The sequence below is a fragment of the Rhinatrema bivittatum genome, chromosome 10 (genome assembly GCF_901001135.1).
Source record: "Rhinatrema bivittatum chromosome 10, aRhiBiv1.1, whole genome shotgun sequence".
Taxonomy (NCBI): domain Eukaryota; kingdom Metazoa; phylum Chordata; class Amphibia; order Gymnophiona; family Rhinatrematidae; genus Rhinatrema; species Rhinatrema bivittatum.
Window position 1 is genome coordinate 71,391,116 of NC_042624.1, and position 16,083 is coordinate 71,407,198.

Here is a 16,083-nt window from a genome sequence, read left to right on the forward strand (position 1 = left end):
ACTGTGACCACAGTCATGATCCCTTTGAAATGAGGCTGCTTGAGTATGAAACGCTGCCACAGTTATTTAGCAGGAATGTGCATTTCTATCAAATGATATGAGAAATTTCAATATAATTTGTCTTCTTCTTTCAATTAATTTTTAAAAGAAAATAAAAGAAAAATGAAAAAAATTTTATTCGTTTTCCTTCGTTTCATTTTAAAAACTTTCAATGCTGCCACTGCCAAAATAAAAAACCGCCCAGGAAACGCCCCTAAAAATCTCCCCGATTTACTGCCCATCCGCACCAGGATCCCTAGACCCAGCCTGGCCCCATTTCTAATCATATTGTTGATGGGGCAGGGTTGGCTTAAGCTTTCTGTGTTGATAAGTTGCCAGCGTAGAAAACGTTGGCCCAAGATCATGGTAGCAATTTACTGTGATTTGGGCAGAAGATTCATAATTTAAAAGGTATTGGGAGAGTGGGAGTGTTAGGGTTCGGGTAAAGAGGTGAGAAATGCACAGGCGAGATGGATCTTCTAAATTTTTGTGAGAGGGGGAAGGCTGGTCCAGATCCCTTTAACTTGTGTCATAATTGATATCAGAAGGGTTGGGGGGGGAGTGGAGGCTCAGTCTGACAGGATCCTTAATTATCTGCTTGGCTGGTGAGGTGGGGGGCTTTGATTTGGGCTTCTAGGCCTGTGAGATACTTTTGTTTTCTCTTTTTAAAACAGCATGGCACCTAACCAGATATATTATTTTAAATATAACCAGTTTGCGGTCACACACGGCTGCATCACTTTCGACCTGCTCTGAAGCAGGCCAAAATGTATCTGCCTAACCTAGCCTGCTATAATTGCTAAATTAGCCATATTACTTTTACCTGCTCCAGAACCCCTCTTTTTATCCAGTTACATTTTAGCCAGATAAGTGGCTCAGTATTCAAAAAATTGCTATTTAGCCAGATAATAATGACCCTAAAATGAAAAACAAACCAAAGAAAAAAAAATGGCTGTGCACAACCCTATTAGTTTACCCTTTCCTGTTGTTCTGCCCACATTCTATGCAAATCATAACTTTTGAATACAGATTTTATTTGTATTCCTTCATGGCCTGTTCCTGCATTTATCAGTGAGTGCATATTTTGTCACTTCTGTTTCTCTCTATTCTGTGCCTGCAGCAAAACTATTTTATAAATAGCTTCAAAGCTGCTGCTGTGAGTATATGCCAGCAAAAATATATTGGTTTTTTTTATGGAAAGACACATAGCTGAGCTATGCAGATGTCCAGTTGCTTCTTTATAAGCAGGTGAAAAAACCACTCTAGGAGCAATTGCTAGCCTGTTGTGTCCCGCGGCCGTGGCAGGCCACAACCGCGGTCCCCTACCTCGTCCACGGCGGCGACCCACCGCGGCAGCCTCGGGGAACCGGGTGCGCGTTGTCCCGGCGCGGGTCCCCGGCTTGACCGCCGGGTGGAGAGCCGTCTCTGCTCTGCCCCGCGCCGTTCCTGCAGCCTTTCTTCCGCGGAGGAAATTCAAGATGGCCGCCGCCATCCTTAGGCGCGAGGCCGCACCCCCTTCAGAGATTTAAAGGGACCTGATCCCTTTAACAAGCCTCACCTGTCCTTAATCAGCCTGAGCAGGGGAAGTATAAAGGGAAGCTTCCTCTGCTCATTCCCTGACTTGGCAACGTCCTCCAGCGCTATCTAGTCTGCTTGCCTCGGTGAGTTCTTGAGCTTTGGATCCCTGTTCCTGTTTCGTCTTGGTCTCCTTGGTTCCTGACTTTGGATTGGCTTACGGTGATTCTCTGGTGTACGACTCGGATTAGCAAGCGGTGATTCTCTGGTGTGACCTCGGACTGGCAAGTGGTGATCTCTCGGTGTGTGACCTCGGACTGGTAAGCAACGACTCTCTGGCACTTGATCTTGGACCCCTCCTGGACTCCGTTTCCAAGGGCCCGCCTAAGTGCCAGCGGTCCGGGTCCCTACGGGCTCCTCCTGGGGGGACCGCGGACTTCCAGGGCGAAGCTCCAGTCAGCCCTTGCACCGATACCGCGACTCCTCGGGGTCCACCTAAGTCCCATCGGTCTGGGTCCCTACAGGCTCCTCCTGGGGGGACCACAGACTTCCAAGGGTGAAGACACAGCTCCTCTTCTAGCCTCTTCATCTGCCTGCAGTCTCCACCTCCAGAGCCGAGGGTCAACTGCGCTCCTCTTCTGTTCTGCCTCGCCACCCGACGAGAGAACCTACGGATCCTCCGCAAGGTATACCATCCTCTCATCGGCCCAAGGGTCCACAAGCCTGAGCATAACATAGCACAGCCTTTAAAGCTGTTATCAGTGAAAATAGAAAGTTACGTTTCAGCTCTGTTTCCTCCATTGCGCAAGTAAGGTTACCCAACTACTTTATATGTCACACAAGCAAGTTTGTCTGGGTTTAATACCAGAAATTAAAGGGTAAATAATCAGAAGGCGACACATTGATGCAAACTCCATGGGTACTTTTTACCTGCCGGGTTTGCACCAGTTATCAAAGCCTAATTATGCCAGTAGCTTTGTGTGGATTATTGCCCAAGGAAAATTTACCTGCAGCGATTTGTGCCTGCTTTCTCCGCATTTAATGTTTTGGCCCGAAACTACAGGCATCAAAGCCGGTACAAATGTATTTGGTGCCCTTAGTAAACCTTTGATCATTCACCCCCTCTCCCAACTTACCTCCAGCACAGCGCTCCCTCCTATCAGCGGCAGTGGCTCCAGCACAGCACGTCCTTCTTCGGTGGTATTGGTGCTGGGATTTTTACGCCCCTAAAACTCTGACGCTCTAGGCGACCACCTAGCTTGCCTAATGGAAGCACCATCCTTGACAGGCATTTTATTATATTCTCAAAACCATGTAGGTTATTCCATTCCCCACCCTTCCCTCAGCCCCCCAGGAATGCTTCCACGATATGCGAATAAAAGCGGCCCATTTTGTTTTTAAACATACTTTTACTTGCATTCCGAGTGGGCAATAATCAAACTGCCCATTTCTGTGGGTGAATAGTGTGTTACCCATAGATATGATCATTGCCCTCAAAATGTGTACAATGATAAGGAAGAGAGGTCTAAATGAGTTTAATCTAAGTGCTGGGTTTTGAATCAGCCCAAGTAGGACAGCTGGTTTCGTAGCATTCTCTTCTGCTTGCTTACTTGGAGACACCTACTGGCTGTATTGGGAGCAGTCGTTCAAGCCTTTTAGGGTCTGAAATACATCCTTAAAGAAAACCGCCTGTCCGTGAAGAACACCTGGCTGGCAAGATCATCTCTTGGATGTGCCAAGCTACCATAGCATCCTGCAATCCTCTCCCACACGAAGCAGCAATTGTGCAATGCAGAATCAATAAAACATGCAGCACGGTGCTTCCGCTGAAAATATGAATGCAGTAGAGAACCCTATGTCCTAAGTTCCTTTTTCCGAAAACTCTTATTATGCAGAAAAAAAAATCATCCGCTTCGATCCCGCATTCCATTATCCAGAAAAACATCTATTATCCGAAAATACACAATTACTCAAATTGTTGATTGTTGTTTCGCTGTTTCTTTTTTAATATATAGGGAAGCTTTCATTATCCATTGCTATCCATTATCTGTTTTGGATATTAGGTACTTTAGTGTACTTTCATTTTGTCTCAGAGCAATGACAAATTGCTTTACAGATGAGTCAATTTCTTTTTTTTTTTTTTGTGTAGGTCTGTGATCAGATTAAAAAAATATTGAAATCCCAGTCACCTGATCCACTGGAAATAAGCGAATCAGGACAGCTTTTGTGGATCACAGTCTGAGAACTTGTCCTGTCTCTAGCTTGCTTACCTTCTCTCCATCTCACCTGAGCAGGTGCACTGCCAGATAGCAGTGTCCCTTCCTCATGAATCTGACACTCGGCAGAAATGGATGTCATTTCCAGGTATAACTGGTTACTCAGAGGAAGGCCTGAACAGTTTGAGGGTTTTCAGATGAGTAGATCTATCAGATGTTGTAGTGAATCTCAGCTGGATTAAACTTAAAGGAACATTCCCTCTCTGTGGCATAGATGCAAATCCTGTCAGCCGGTTCCAAATAAGAGCAGATGTCTCAGCCATGCAGGCCGATTAAACATATTCCCTAGGCAGGAATAGCACAGGGCTCAAACGTAGAGCATGGCAAGTTCTTCTACCTGTTCGGCCACCTCCTCCTTGGGTTGGTCCCACAGGTTCTGGTGGCCAGAAGGACTTCTCTGCCAGGGTACAAGGAGTGGGGATTCAGGCAAAGGCAAGGCAGGCCGAAGTCAAGGCAGAAAGCGTTCAGGCAGAGATGAAGGCTGCAAAGAAGGTCAGATCAGGACAGGAATGAGAAATCAGTCTGAGGGCAAGGAGAAGCAGGGCAAGCAGGAACTGGGACACGTGAGGAGTCAGGGTGGAGCAAGGCAGGAACAAGGCAGACCTGGAGACAGGAACTGGAACAAGGCAGGGAAAGAGTGCAAGGCAAAGCAAAACTGGAACAGGGTGCAAGGCCAAAGGGGAGCAGGACAAGCAAAGCAGAGCCAGACAGACAAGGACAGACAACAGTCAAGAGGGCCACTGGAAGGCCCCATAGGAGCTAGGGGAATAAGAGACAGGACGACCAGTGGAAAGCCCACAGGAGACAAGGGAATAAGGGACAGAAGAACCACTGGAAGGGCCACAGGAGACAGGGAAACAAAAAAACAGACAGGCTAAGGTAGGAGGAACAAGTAAGCAAGAACTTAAAATAAGGCCGGTAAGTGCTCAGGCAGCCAGAACAAGGAGCAGGAGCAACTCGATGATGAGGTGGAGAGTAAGCTGTGAGGGAGGGTCTTATAGGATTAGCCTTGCTGCATTATGTAGCCTTCAAGATAGAGGCTACAGAGGGTCAGAGCATGGCCCAGTGAGATCCCCTGCTGGGAGGATGGTCACCTGGCACTCAGTATTGTTACAGCAGTCTATTCAGCTGGTGTGATTCCAAGCCAGTCTGACTTTATGTTTGAGATAATAGACAGGTTGCTTGCCACAGGAAACAATGAGTTATAACAGCTCTCAGTTTCAATATGGAACAGTTGAACAATGATACAAAAATTCCATGTTAGTCTCCACTTGCTCCTATAGACGATTTAGGGGAATGTCAGCATGTAGCTGATTTTCTGTGTTTCTGAACTGAAGGCCCCTTTTCTCCTCTCATAAGGGAAAAAGGATGCCCAAGAAAAGGACCTGGACATCATAATGGACAGTACTTTGAGGTCCTCAGGTCAGTGTTTGGCAGCAGTCAAAAAAGCAAACAGAATGTGAGGAATTATTAGAAAAGGAATGGAGACTAAAACGGCAAATGTCAATGCCTCTGTATCGCTCCATGGTGAGGCCACACAGAGTCCTGTTTACAGTTCTGGTTGCTGCATCTCAAAAAGGATATAGTTGCACTGGAAAAGATACAGCGAAGAGCAACCAAGATGAATGGATGCCCTACGAGGGAAGGCTAAATAGGTTGAGTCTGTTCAAAATGGAGAAGAGACATCTGAGGGGGGGATATGATAGATGTCTATTAAGTCATGAGTGGAACAGAATGGGAAAATGTAAATTAGTTATTACTATCTCAAAAAATATGAATACTATGGGGCACTCCATGAAGTTAGTAAATAGCACATTCAAAACAAATTGGTGAAAATTCTTTTCACTTAACACACAACCAAGCTCTGTAATTCATTACTAGAGGATGTGGTTAAGTCAAATAGCATAACTGGATTTACAAAACGTTTGAACAAGTTTCTAGAGGATAAGTCAATAATTTGTTATTGACCAAATAGACTTAAAAATAGTCACTACTTATCCCTGTGCAATAGCAGCATGGAATATATTTATTGTTTGGGATCCTGCCTGAAATTTGTGACCTGCATTGGCCATTGGACTTGATGGACCCTCAATCTGACCCAATATGACATGTCCTTATGCTCTTATTTACACCCAGTTCTTCCCCACTTAATTCTCGATTGGGAGGAACCCATTGTACTCACATTTCAGTTTGTAGGCATGGAGAAGTCTTTCAAACCGGAGATATCATATGTGTTTAAGTTCCATAATCATCCCCAAGAACTTCAGGTAGCTTGCAAGTTTGTACCCAGTCCATGGTACTGGAAGAAATTTCCTTCCTCAAACAGGCTCTGGCTACTGCTGCTTCTCTCAAATTCTGAGCCTCTGATTAGGCCCAACAGAGCTCAAGATACCTCACTGCTGATTCCTAGCAAACCACTTCTCCAGCTCCTACTCCATCAATCTCATTCTGAAAAGATTTCAGGGCATCCCCAGATCATACACATTGGGTCCTACCCCTAGGGATCTGGAGGAAGGAGGAGAGAGAGAATAAGACTGTGAGAGTTAAGGATTAAGCAGTGGATCCCAGATCACAATACCTGGGGAGGTGAATCAAACTGGGAGAGGAGGACACTCTGTTTACAGTTTACCCAGGAAGCTTTCCCATTCTATCCATGGATAAAGAAGGGACCCTGAGGGATAGACCAAGGGACCTCAGATTGACAGATTTACTACTTGAAATTGTGTGATGGATATCATCTAAAAGGCTTGTATCAAGTGCCAATATATTTTCATGTGTGCAATATTTCTTTGGCAAAGTTTATGTTGGAACACCACTACAATGTCCAGTTTCTTTGCTAGCACTCAGGATCAGAGACTATGGTTAAAACCAGGGTATTGCAGGTTTATCCTTCCCCCCCCCCCCCCCTCCCTACAGAGAATCCTCTCATTAACGCTTAAAAAGAGAGAGCAGAATTGATAGAGCCTTAACCCGGATATTGAGAGTTAAGTGATCTTCAAGAAGTCATGAGGCTAAGTCAGGATTACATATATGAAATAAAGAAAAGAAAAATAAAGGCTTTCAATTTAAAGGAAAAACATTCCATTTTGTATTTCCTGGATTCCTCGTAGTCTAAATTCTGTCTTTTATGAAGTGACATCTAAAGAAGGGATCTAAAAAAAAAAAGCCTCATATCTCATCTCCTTTGGACAAAATTCTTATGTTGCTCCAATTAAATATGTCAGTCTGAAAAGGATTCATTCTTTTTTTAATAATGCCATGGGAAAGGGTTGATGATATCTTTTCCATTATTCACTGCTTCATGTATCCCATTTTTCACTAAATGCAAGTCAGTTAATTTACCCCATTTTTACAGCAGCCATTGATTCCTCCTCGTCACGTTCTTGTCACAAATCATTGATGAGGTGTGCAGCAGAACTCACAGATTTATGGAAATCTAACAGAGGCCACAATGTGAGTGCTTCAATCAATCAATTTGTTGCCCAGCTTTCCAAAGAAAAGCAACCAGCAAAAGTATAAAGCACAAATCAGATCATCACCTTTCAAATAAGAATAAAAGTCAGACCAAACATTTTTAAAAACATCAATAAAACCAAAATAAAAATTGACAGTCAAATAATAAAATAGCAATGTAAATAAAGTAAACCACAGAAATAAGATAAAAGCTTTATTAATTTAGCTATTTTATAAATTTACAGCCCACTTATTTATAATACTAGGCCGAAAACCATGCACAATCAATAAAAATCCATAAGAATAATAAACATAAAATCAAATAATATTAACATACCTAAAAACTTATACAAAATAGCAAGTCATATAAACCATAAATGAACAATTAAATCATAACATAAAATAACAGCAAAATGATAATGTTAAAAGAGCCAGGATTTTGCCATTTTTGAAATACCATGGCCCCAGACTGCCAATGTGGCATGTTGGAGGAGGGAGGAGTATAAAAAAGGGGAAAAGATTCCTGGACAGTCAAGCTGCCAGATCCACACCCTGGTTCCAACTGAGCTGGAGGAAATTGCCAGATATATATATGTATATATACACACACACCATATAATAATAAGTGAAGGACACTAATGCAAATTCTATATCACAAAAGATAAAATGCTCCTTTTATTGAAATCATTATAATGTTAATACATTAAACATAATGTTGATTATTTACATGTACAATAGCTCATAAATCACTTTATATATATATAAAATAAATTCATCATATTCTCATTCTCTATAGTCCATGTGTACCGGTAATCAGAACCAGCAAACATTACATGTCAGCCAAATCGATTGCTGTCTACCAATCCGTTTTAAAATTAAATTCCTGAATGCTGTCCATAGATTATCTCAATTTGAAATGAACAATCAAGGTGATGTGGACTTGAATAGAATTACTTACAAGAAGAGTGCCTTGTTCCCCAACAAAAGGCTCTTCATTTTGCCAATAATGGCTTTCTCAGGGGGAGATTGTAGGGTTTGCAAGGACTCAAAGAAATGAATGACTTTATAAATTGGTCGGTGCCATGATGAAGGAAACAATCCTTGAAAGTTGTTAGCGGCATTTTTTTATTATAAAATGCTGTTTTATATGTATATATATATACATATAAAACCTTGTATATATATATATAAAACCTTGTCTGGAGGCAGCTGTTTGCTATAATCTCATTTATGGATAGGATGCATTCTGCACCCTAATATGTTATGTATATTATATATATAAATCTGCAAATACTTGGTTATTCAAGGAAATACTAATATCTCTAGAATCCCTACACACACTGAGGGACTCGCAGCTCTCGACGTTGTAGTAGGTATTGTACGCCTACTGAAGACAAAATTGCTGTTTCAGCTTCCAAATAAAAATAGCATTTTTCTAAATCTTTGTGACAAAGCATGACAGCTGCCACACAATTCAAGAGTGCTGCGTGTGACTTCGTGATGTGAATGCCTCCTCTGACTGTAGAAGGTTTACTATAGCCATAATAGCCTGTTCTATAGCAGCCCCATTTTACTAATTCTGCATCTGCTCAACTGGAATGGATTCTGGTTACAGTCAGTGAGACAAGAAGAAACTGAACTTGATTCTGGTGACTATCGGAACCAAATTCCGAGAGAAAGCATTTCGGAGGTACATTTTTGTGCTTATGTGGCAAGAACCCTGGCTGCCATCCTTGGAAAACCAAGATCCTAAGTTCATTTCTGTATCTATTTGTTGTGGACTCTTGACCTTGTCTGGAGGCAGCTGTTTGCTATAATCTCATTTATGGATAGGATGCATTCTGCACCCTAATAACTAGAATATGATTCTTTCCATTGCATCCAAATTGCTTGATAGCTAAAATCTATTTCACTTGAAAATTAGGTATATTGCCTCAAAGTGAATGCCTACCTGATTCAAATGTTCCCATTTTGCATTAGAGGTATAACTGAAATTAATGAACTAATCTGTTGGTATATTTTGTAAAAATGTTACTTTCATAGAAGCAGACTTTACTTGAAAGAACTGCTAATTTCTAAAAGTAAAGAACAAGAGATATTTTGGGCATGTCCACAAAATGTTAGCTTACAGTATTACAAACAAATTCTAGACATCGGCACCCTGGTATTACACCTGACTATGGGCTAGGATCCTGGGTTAATAAATCACCCTGCTTGGACTTCATATGTCCTTCCCAGTGCTTTCCTAGAACCCAGTTCACTTTTGGATGCAGATTGTGAGTGAATCACATTAGAGAATAGCCACTGCCATTAGCAATGGTTACATGGAATGGATTTAGTTTTTGGGTACTTGCCAGGTTCTTATGGCCTGGATTGGCCACTGTTGGAAACAGGATGCTGGGCTTGATGGACCCTTGGTCTGACCCAGTATGGCATTTTCTTATGTTCTTATGTTCTTATGAATCACTTCAAGAAACAACTGTGTAAAATTCACTAGTTCTCTACTTGTTAGTGTGCACCTTCCACTCAGATACAGGCACAGTATCCCCTGGTGGTTTGTACTTCCATCTCCACCTGCAGTCTCCCATTGCTAATAACCATGTTTGTTTTGTATTTAGTGATTGATGGCCCTACACAAATCCAGGTACGAGATGTCTCAGATACAGTTGCCTTCGTGCAGTGGATACCTCCCCGGGCTAAAGTAGACTTCATTCTGCTGAATTATGGATTAGTTAACGGAGAGGGTGGGAAGACCTCATTCCGGCTGCAGCCTCCTCTGAGCCAGTACTCAATGCAAGCTCTGAGACCTGGATCGCACTACGAAGTATCTGTCACTGGAGCTCGGGGTTCCACCTTGAGCAACTCTGCCACCACCCACTTTTCAACAGGTACAGAAATGCCACAGGACTTTAACAGTGAGTTTATAATGCCAGGACTGCATGGAGTACCAAGCTTTTAAACCAAAAGGATGCAGTGGCTGATAGTTTCTAATCTGCTGATTAGACTAACAGGAGGACAACACAGCTAAAAAGTTTCATGTTTAGGTTACCCTAAGATTTGCAAACCCTCCAATTCTAAGAGTTACATCAGGGCAGTATGCGTTTCTGTAGACCCTAAGTGAATTTTCAGGAGGCTGGGAGCATGCACATATTTGCCATTTCATGCATATTTCTCTGTGAGTAATAAAAAATGGCATTGTGAAGGCGTTCCAGGGTGGGGTTTGGAAGTACGCGCACAAATAAGTATTTTCATAAGCAGAGTACATGCGCACATAAACTGAGGATTATTATACTCACAAGTTACAATTATTTCCTGCACAGAATATAGACACGTACTTTTATAAAATGGGTGCACAGAATATGTGAATCCCTGCATTAAAAAAAACCATGCACGTACTGACACAATCGCCCATCCTTATGGGGTGGAGAGACGTGATATTTTATAAACTGTTTGACTGCTGCCACACAGTTTATAAAGCACAGCCTAAACTTTAGATGCACCGACTTATTCATCTACTGTGTGTGCTGGCTTACGCACGCTATTGAAAATTACCCTTAAGAAGTGGTCTGCAGGGTCAGACCCAGCATCAGGTCTCCAGCAGTGGCTGATTTGATCCACCTGGAAGTACCTGGAAGATCTCCCTCCTTTTGCTCACACCTAGCTGTGGGAGGTAGCAAGTCCCATGCCTGCCTGGCTAATGCATGTTCACAGACCTGTCCTCTAGAAACTTGTCCAAACCTTTTTTAAAACTTATATTATTAACTTTGACCACATCCTTTGGCAACAAATTCCACAGCTGATGGTCTCATCTCATCTCTTTTATTCCACGTTGTTTATCTTATTTGTGTTGTTTTATGTCATTCTTTCTTTCTTTTTCTGACCATTTCACTTTACCTCTCCCTGGCTTTCATCTGTATCTCTCTCTCTTACTATATGATAGTTTCAAAGTCCCTTCCTCTTTTTTCACATTCTGTTATCTTTGCTCTTCTCTTTGTACGTCTCACACTTAGGGGACATTTTTAAATTGGAGGTTGCAGTCCCAAAGGTGCATTATACTCATGGACCTGCAACCACATTTTCAAAGGGAAACCCCCTTGGAGGATTTCCCTTTGAAAATCTTGTCTGACATGGATGAGTGGATCCAATAAGGCAGGTGCAAGTATTTCTATGGAAAAATATGGGTGAGACTTTCAAAATGAAAATTCCCCTCCCCAGTACATTTGCCCTCCCCAGCCTCTCTTCGCCCCTTCCTGCTCCTTTTTGACACAGGTGTAACCCTGCACCTCCCAGGTAGTGAGCTCTTTCTGTGCAGGGGAATGAAATCCTTTCTGGCCCAGGTGATGGAGTATCTCTCCTGATGTGAGTGTACCTTTCTGATGGCGTAGGTTCTTCAGGGACAAACAGGCTGGACCCAGACTGGATGTTCAACTTAACTTTATTGATTATATCCCAAAAAATCAATCACTGTCCCACAAACATTCCACAAATGAAACTGTGCATTTGAACGATTTACCTTGTCTCTCTGCTGAGATGCTTGTGTCCATTTCTCTAACTCTTGGGAGAGGGCTTGCCACTGTCTCCTCATCTGTACAAACAGCCCAGTAATTGGGAATCCTAGGGGGGAGCCCCACACCACGAAAAGATCCTACCTGAGTCCAAAGTTCAGTCTGATGCCCACAGCCTGGGTCCTGATCCCTTTGGGGTGGAGATCCGGTTGGGAATCTCCCAAGGTTTGATGTTACAACCTCAGATAACCTCTCTGGGAGAGAAGCCTGATATTCCAGTTCTGCTCACTGCTCTCTATCTCCTTCCACAAGTGTGCAGAGGGGTGGGGAAAACAAATCTCCACACTAACAACAAGGTGAAAAATCCAAATGTCTCTATCCAAAATGTCTCATGCTGGATCGCGTTGTCACTGGTCTTGCTTCCTCTAGGGAATAGAGGGGTCGCTCACAGGTCTCCGGCCCCTAATCTCAGGATTGGGGGGTTGCCCCCCTCCAAAGCAAAGGGTGTTCCCCAGAACAAGAAAACTTATCAAAAACCTGACCAAAATCCTCTCTCTCTTCTAAAGGGAAGCAGACCCTCTCAGACAGGGGGTGTACTGATGAGGAATCTCCTCTACACACAAGAAAAAGACCAAGCTGCATTAGTGGGCCCAACTCAACAGGAAGAAAGTAAAATAGCTCCTTACGTCTCAAAACCTACCTAAAAAATGACAACACTCCCTCTAGCTCTGCCTTATGCCCCTGGGTTAACCAATCACAGTCAGCTCAGTGGAGAGCCTGAAAGGGAATGGAAAATCCCACTGCTATTACTAGTCCTGATGGTAAAGGTCCTAGGACCACCCAGTGACTGACCGAGGGGTTGGCCACACAGGTAAAAGTATCTGTGCTGTGAAACGTGCAGGTACTGTTACCCACAGTGAGGGAGAGGATACTTTTCTGCAGGGCCTTTCATTCACGCAGCTCCTTACCCACGTGACATGCTGGGAAATGACTCTGTAATCCTACGCCTGCGGGCTGTTTTCCTCTCAAGTTGAAGAAAGGAAGATTGATGAGAGGGCTTTGAGGAGGGGGTACTGTTGTGCTTGCTCATGGGACAGGCCTGCGAATGGCTCCACTCACCTCCCAGCATGGCCTGAGAAGCTGCAGAAGCCTCTGAGCCATACTGCTGCTCCCATGTGGCGCTGAGTCACCTCTGCCACCTTGCTTCTGCGCAGCCAGATACCATTGCCACTTTGCTTCCTGTGGCTGGGCTGATTCCGACGCTTTTTTTCTCTGTTTCCTGGATGCCTGTCTTCAGAGTCTTTGGTTCTGAGTCCAAGTCTTTGCCTTTTTTCCTGAGTTCAATTTTTCACTCCTGCATTCGACGATTTGTTCCTGGTTACTGAGTCTTCGTCATGTTCCTGGTTCCTGAGTCTTCTTCCTCAGGTGTGCCTATGTCATGGTCCATGAACAGCCCATGGTGGGCTATGTAGGAAGCCTCGTAGCACAAGGCCTGCTTCCAAGCTTCCAAGTCGTTCACTGGGTCAAGTCCTCAAAGTCCATCCTTGTTTTTAAAGTTCCAAGACTCAAGTTCTAAGTCTTTTTCCTAGTTCCGATGTCATGGAACTTGTCCAGCCAGCAGATCTCCATGTTCCTTGCTCCAAGTGATGTTCCTCATTCCAAGTCATGCCCAAGTTTCCAGTGCCTTCATCTCGTTCCAAATCTCCAAATTCTTCTACTTTCCTCACTTCCATCTGTCCTAACGCTCAACTCGTTCCCAAGTGTCAAGTCCAAAAGGGCCTTTGGAGTGGCCGGAGGACTACCCAAAGACCAGGATTATGTTCCTGGGTCACATTCCTGTGCATGCAGGTTCAGCAGAGGCTTGAGTGTTCCAAGTCTCCAAGTGCTTCTAAGCTTCAACCCAGCCTGTGCCCAGATGTGTTCGCTTATCCACGGCACATACTTTGGAGCCTTGCCCTGAGGTTGTGCCGTGGCCCAAGGGCTCACGCTCTCCTGATCAGGCTCCGAGCTTGACTGCAATACTCTGAATAATTTTGTCATCTGAGAGTATTTGATTACTTCACTTGTAATACATATTTCCAGATCATTTATAAATATATTAAGAAGTCCTCAAAAATCCCATCTCTATGCTTTCATTCATCTCTAGCTTTCTTTTCCATTTCTTTTTCTATTGTTTCTAGTTTGCAGCTCACCTAGAAAACAATCTTCCTGTGAACTGTACCAAGAAAAGAGTAATAGTGCCACTGTAAAGCCCTGGTGAAAAGCTTCCTATCAGTATTTATTTTCCAAGGGAAATCACAGGAACAAGTGTGCAATCTTCTGATTGCTGATGGATTTTTTTTTTTTTTTTTAAGGAATGGGAGCTCTTTATCTACTATTAAACTCAATTACTTCCCTGACTCCCATATCTTCATTCCTCTCTGTTATACTCACTCATTTCAAAGCATCTTTCCTCGATTCTTTTGTCTGCTCAGCCAGTGCTAGTATGACCCACTAGAGTAAACCACAGGTCTGGTGGTTACAGTTATGATATCTGCAATGAATATTTAGCAGATGTATTTGCGTACGTATGTGTGTGTGTGTGTATATATAAGAATAATGCTAATTTGTGTAGCTTGGTTACCCAGAAAATCTGACCTGTTTGGGACCTGCAAAGTCCAGAATTGAGAACTCATGAACTACAAGCAGGCCACGCAAGATAGGCTGTTCCAGTTCAGTTTACTGACCAATATTCTTTGAAATATCAGCTTGTTGCTCCCTCTGTTGATCTTACTCCTAAGTGTCTAGTCTTTTGTCCAAACATGCTTGATTTCTTGTGCATTTGTATGTGTTTTGGAACAAACCAATGTTTAGCTTGCATTATGGTCACAAGTCCTTACATTTCTAAGACTACCCCAATATGCATCCTTTTCCCTGCAAGAACTATTATATTGTGATCAGAAGTAGCAGTTCATGTGTTACCAGTGGATTCATGATCTGTGCAGAACAAGCCCCGTAACTGTAAGATAGACCTCAGAATGCCATAAGGTAGAGGGAGAGAGGTTATTTAAAAATAAATATTGAACCTTCACTTGAAAGCTCACTTGCAAGACGTCAGCATTTCTCTGAACACCATTGACTTTCTCAGGGAAAAGGGATAGTTAACATCCGGTAAATATTGGTATATATTTGTGTCACTTTCAGTATCTGTCTTCCCATCCTGTTTATCTTCTCTTTTCCTACTGCCTTCCCTGTTTATATGCTCTATCTGTCTCCCTATCGATCTTATTTTCTCTATCTGTTCCACTTACATTCTCTATATCTCTCTCTCTGTATATTGATCTTCAACCCTTTTTTATAAATCTACCTTTTTACATTCTTTCTCTTCTCAATGCAATATAACTCATGTACTGCAGAGACCACAAGAGACACAGACATTTTGCTTTAATATAAAGATGCCCTCAGATATGAGGTCTGGGTCTGAAATTAATGATCCAGTCACGCAGGAATATTTGTTCCTTTTTATCTCCCTTAAACAAACACAAACAAAACCTTCTAATAGCAATTTTACAAGCCGTCTATTGGCGATACCCTTTTGAAAGTTATGATCTGCCATTAGTGTGCAGAGATTTCAGCTATTTGCCCTTCACCTGGACTTGTAGTTCATTGTTCAGTAGAAAATCTAACTGGTATTTCGAGTATCTGTGCTGTTTACATCACTGCTTGGTTTTATGGGGAGAAAGCAAATGTTGCTTACCTGTAACAGGTGTTCTCACAGGACAGCAGGATGTTAGTCCTCACATATGGGTGACATCACAGGATGGAGCCCAATCACGGAAAACTTCTGTCAAAGTTTCCAGAACTTTGACTGGCCCCTACTGGGCATGCCCAGCATGGCACTAACCCTGCAGCCAGCAGAGGTCCCCCTTGTTTAAAAGCTATAGGCAGTGCCGAAAAATAAAATAAGAAAACGTAACGTACCCAATATCGTGGGGCGGGGGGCAGGTTTCATGAGGACTAACATCCTGCTGTCCTGTGAGAACACCTGTTACAGGTAAGCAACATTTGCTTTCTCACAGGACAAGCAGGATGGTAGTCCTCACATATGGGTGAGTACCGAGCTGAGGATGTCCCGACTTGCACCAAATGTATCCAGGTGTGCAAGGCACTAGGACTAGGATAAAATTTGGCCGAGGGCATCCTAAACCCTAACGGGCAGGCGGAAGGGTGTTGGTACGTCACGTTGTAAATAGGTTATGAAGGACAGACTGGCCGAAGATGGAATCTTGTCTTCCGGCTTTGTCCAAGCAATAGTG

At 43.1% G+C, this 16,083-nt stretch overlaps 1 protein-coding gene across 1 annotated transcript in view; it reads left to right on the forward strand.

The window, feature by feature from the left end:
• The window catches only part of TNR (tenascin R), a 132,594-nt gene that overhangs the window by 14,609 nt on the left and 101,902 nt on the right, over nucleotides 1-16,083 (forward strand). The window contains exon 6 of the mRNA XM_029618838.1: nucleotides 9,902-10,171. Within this exon, the coding sequence (XP_029474698.1) occupies nucleotides 9,902-10,171 (270 nt within the window). The remainder of the gene's footprint in view (nucleotides 1-9,901; nucleotides 10,172-16,083) is intronic.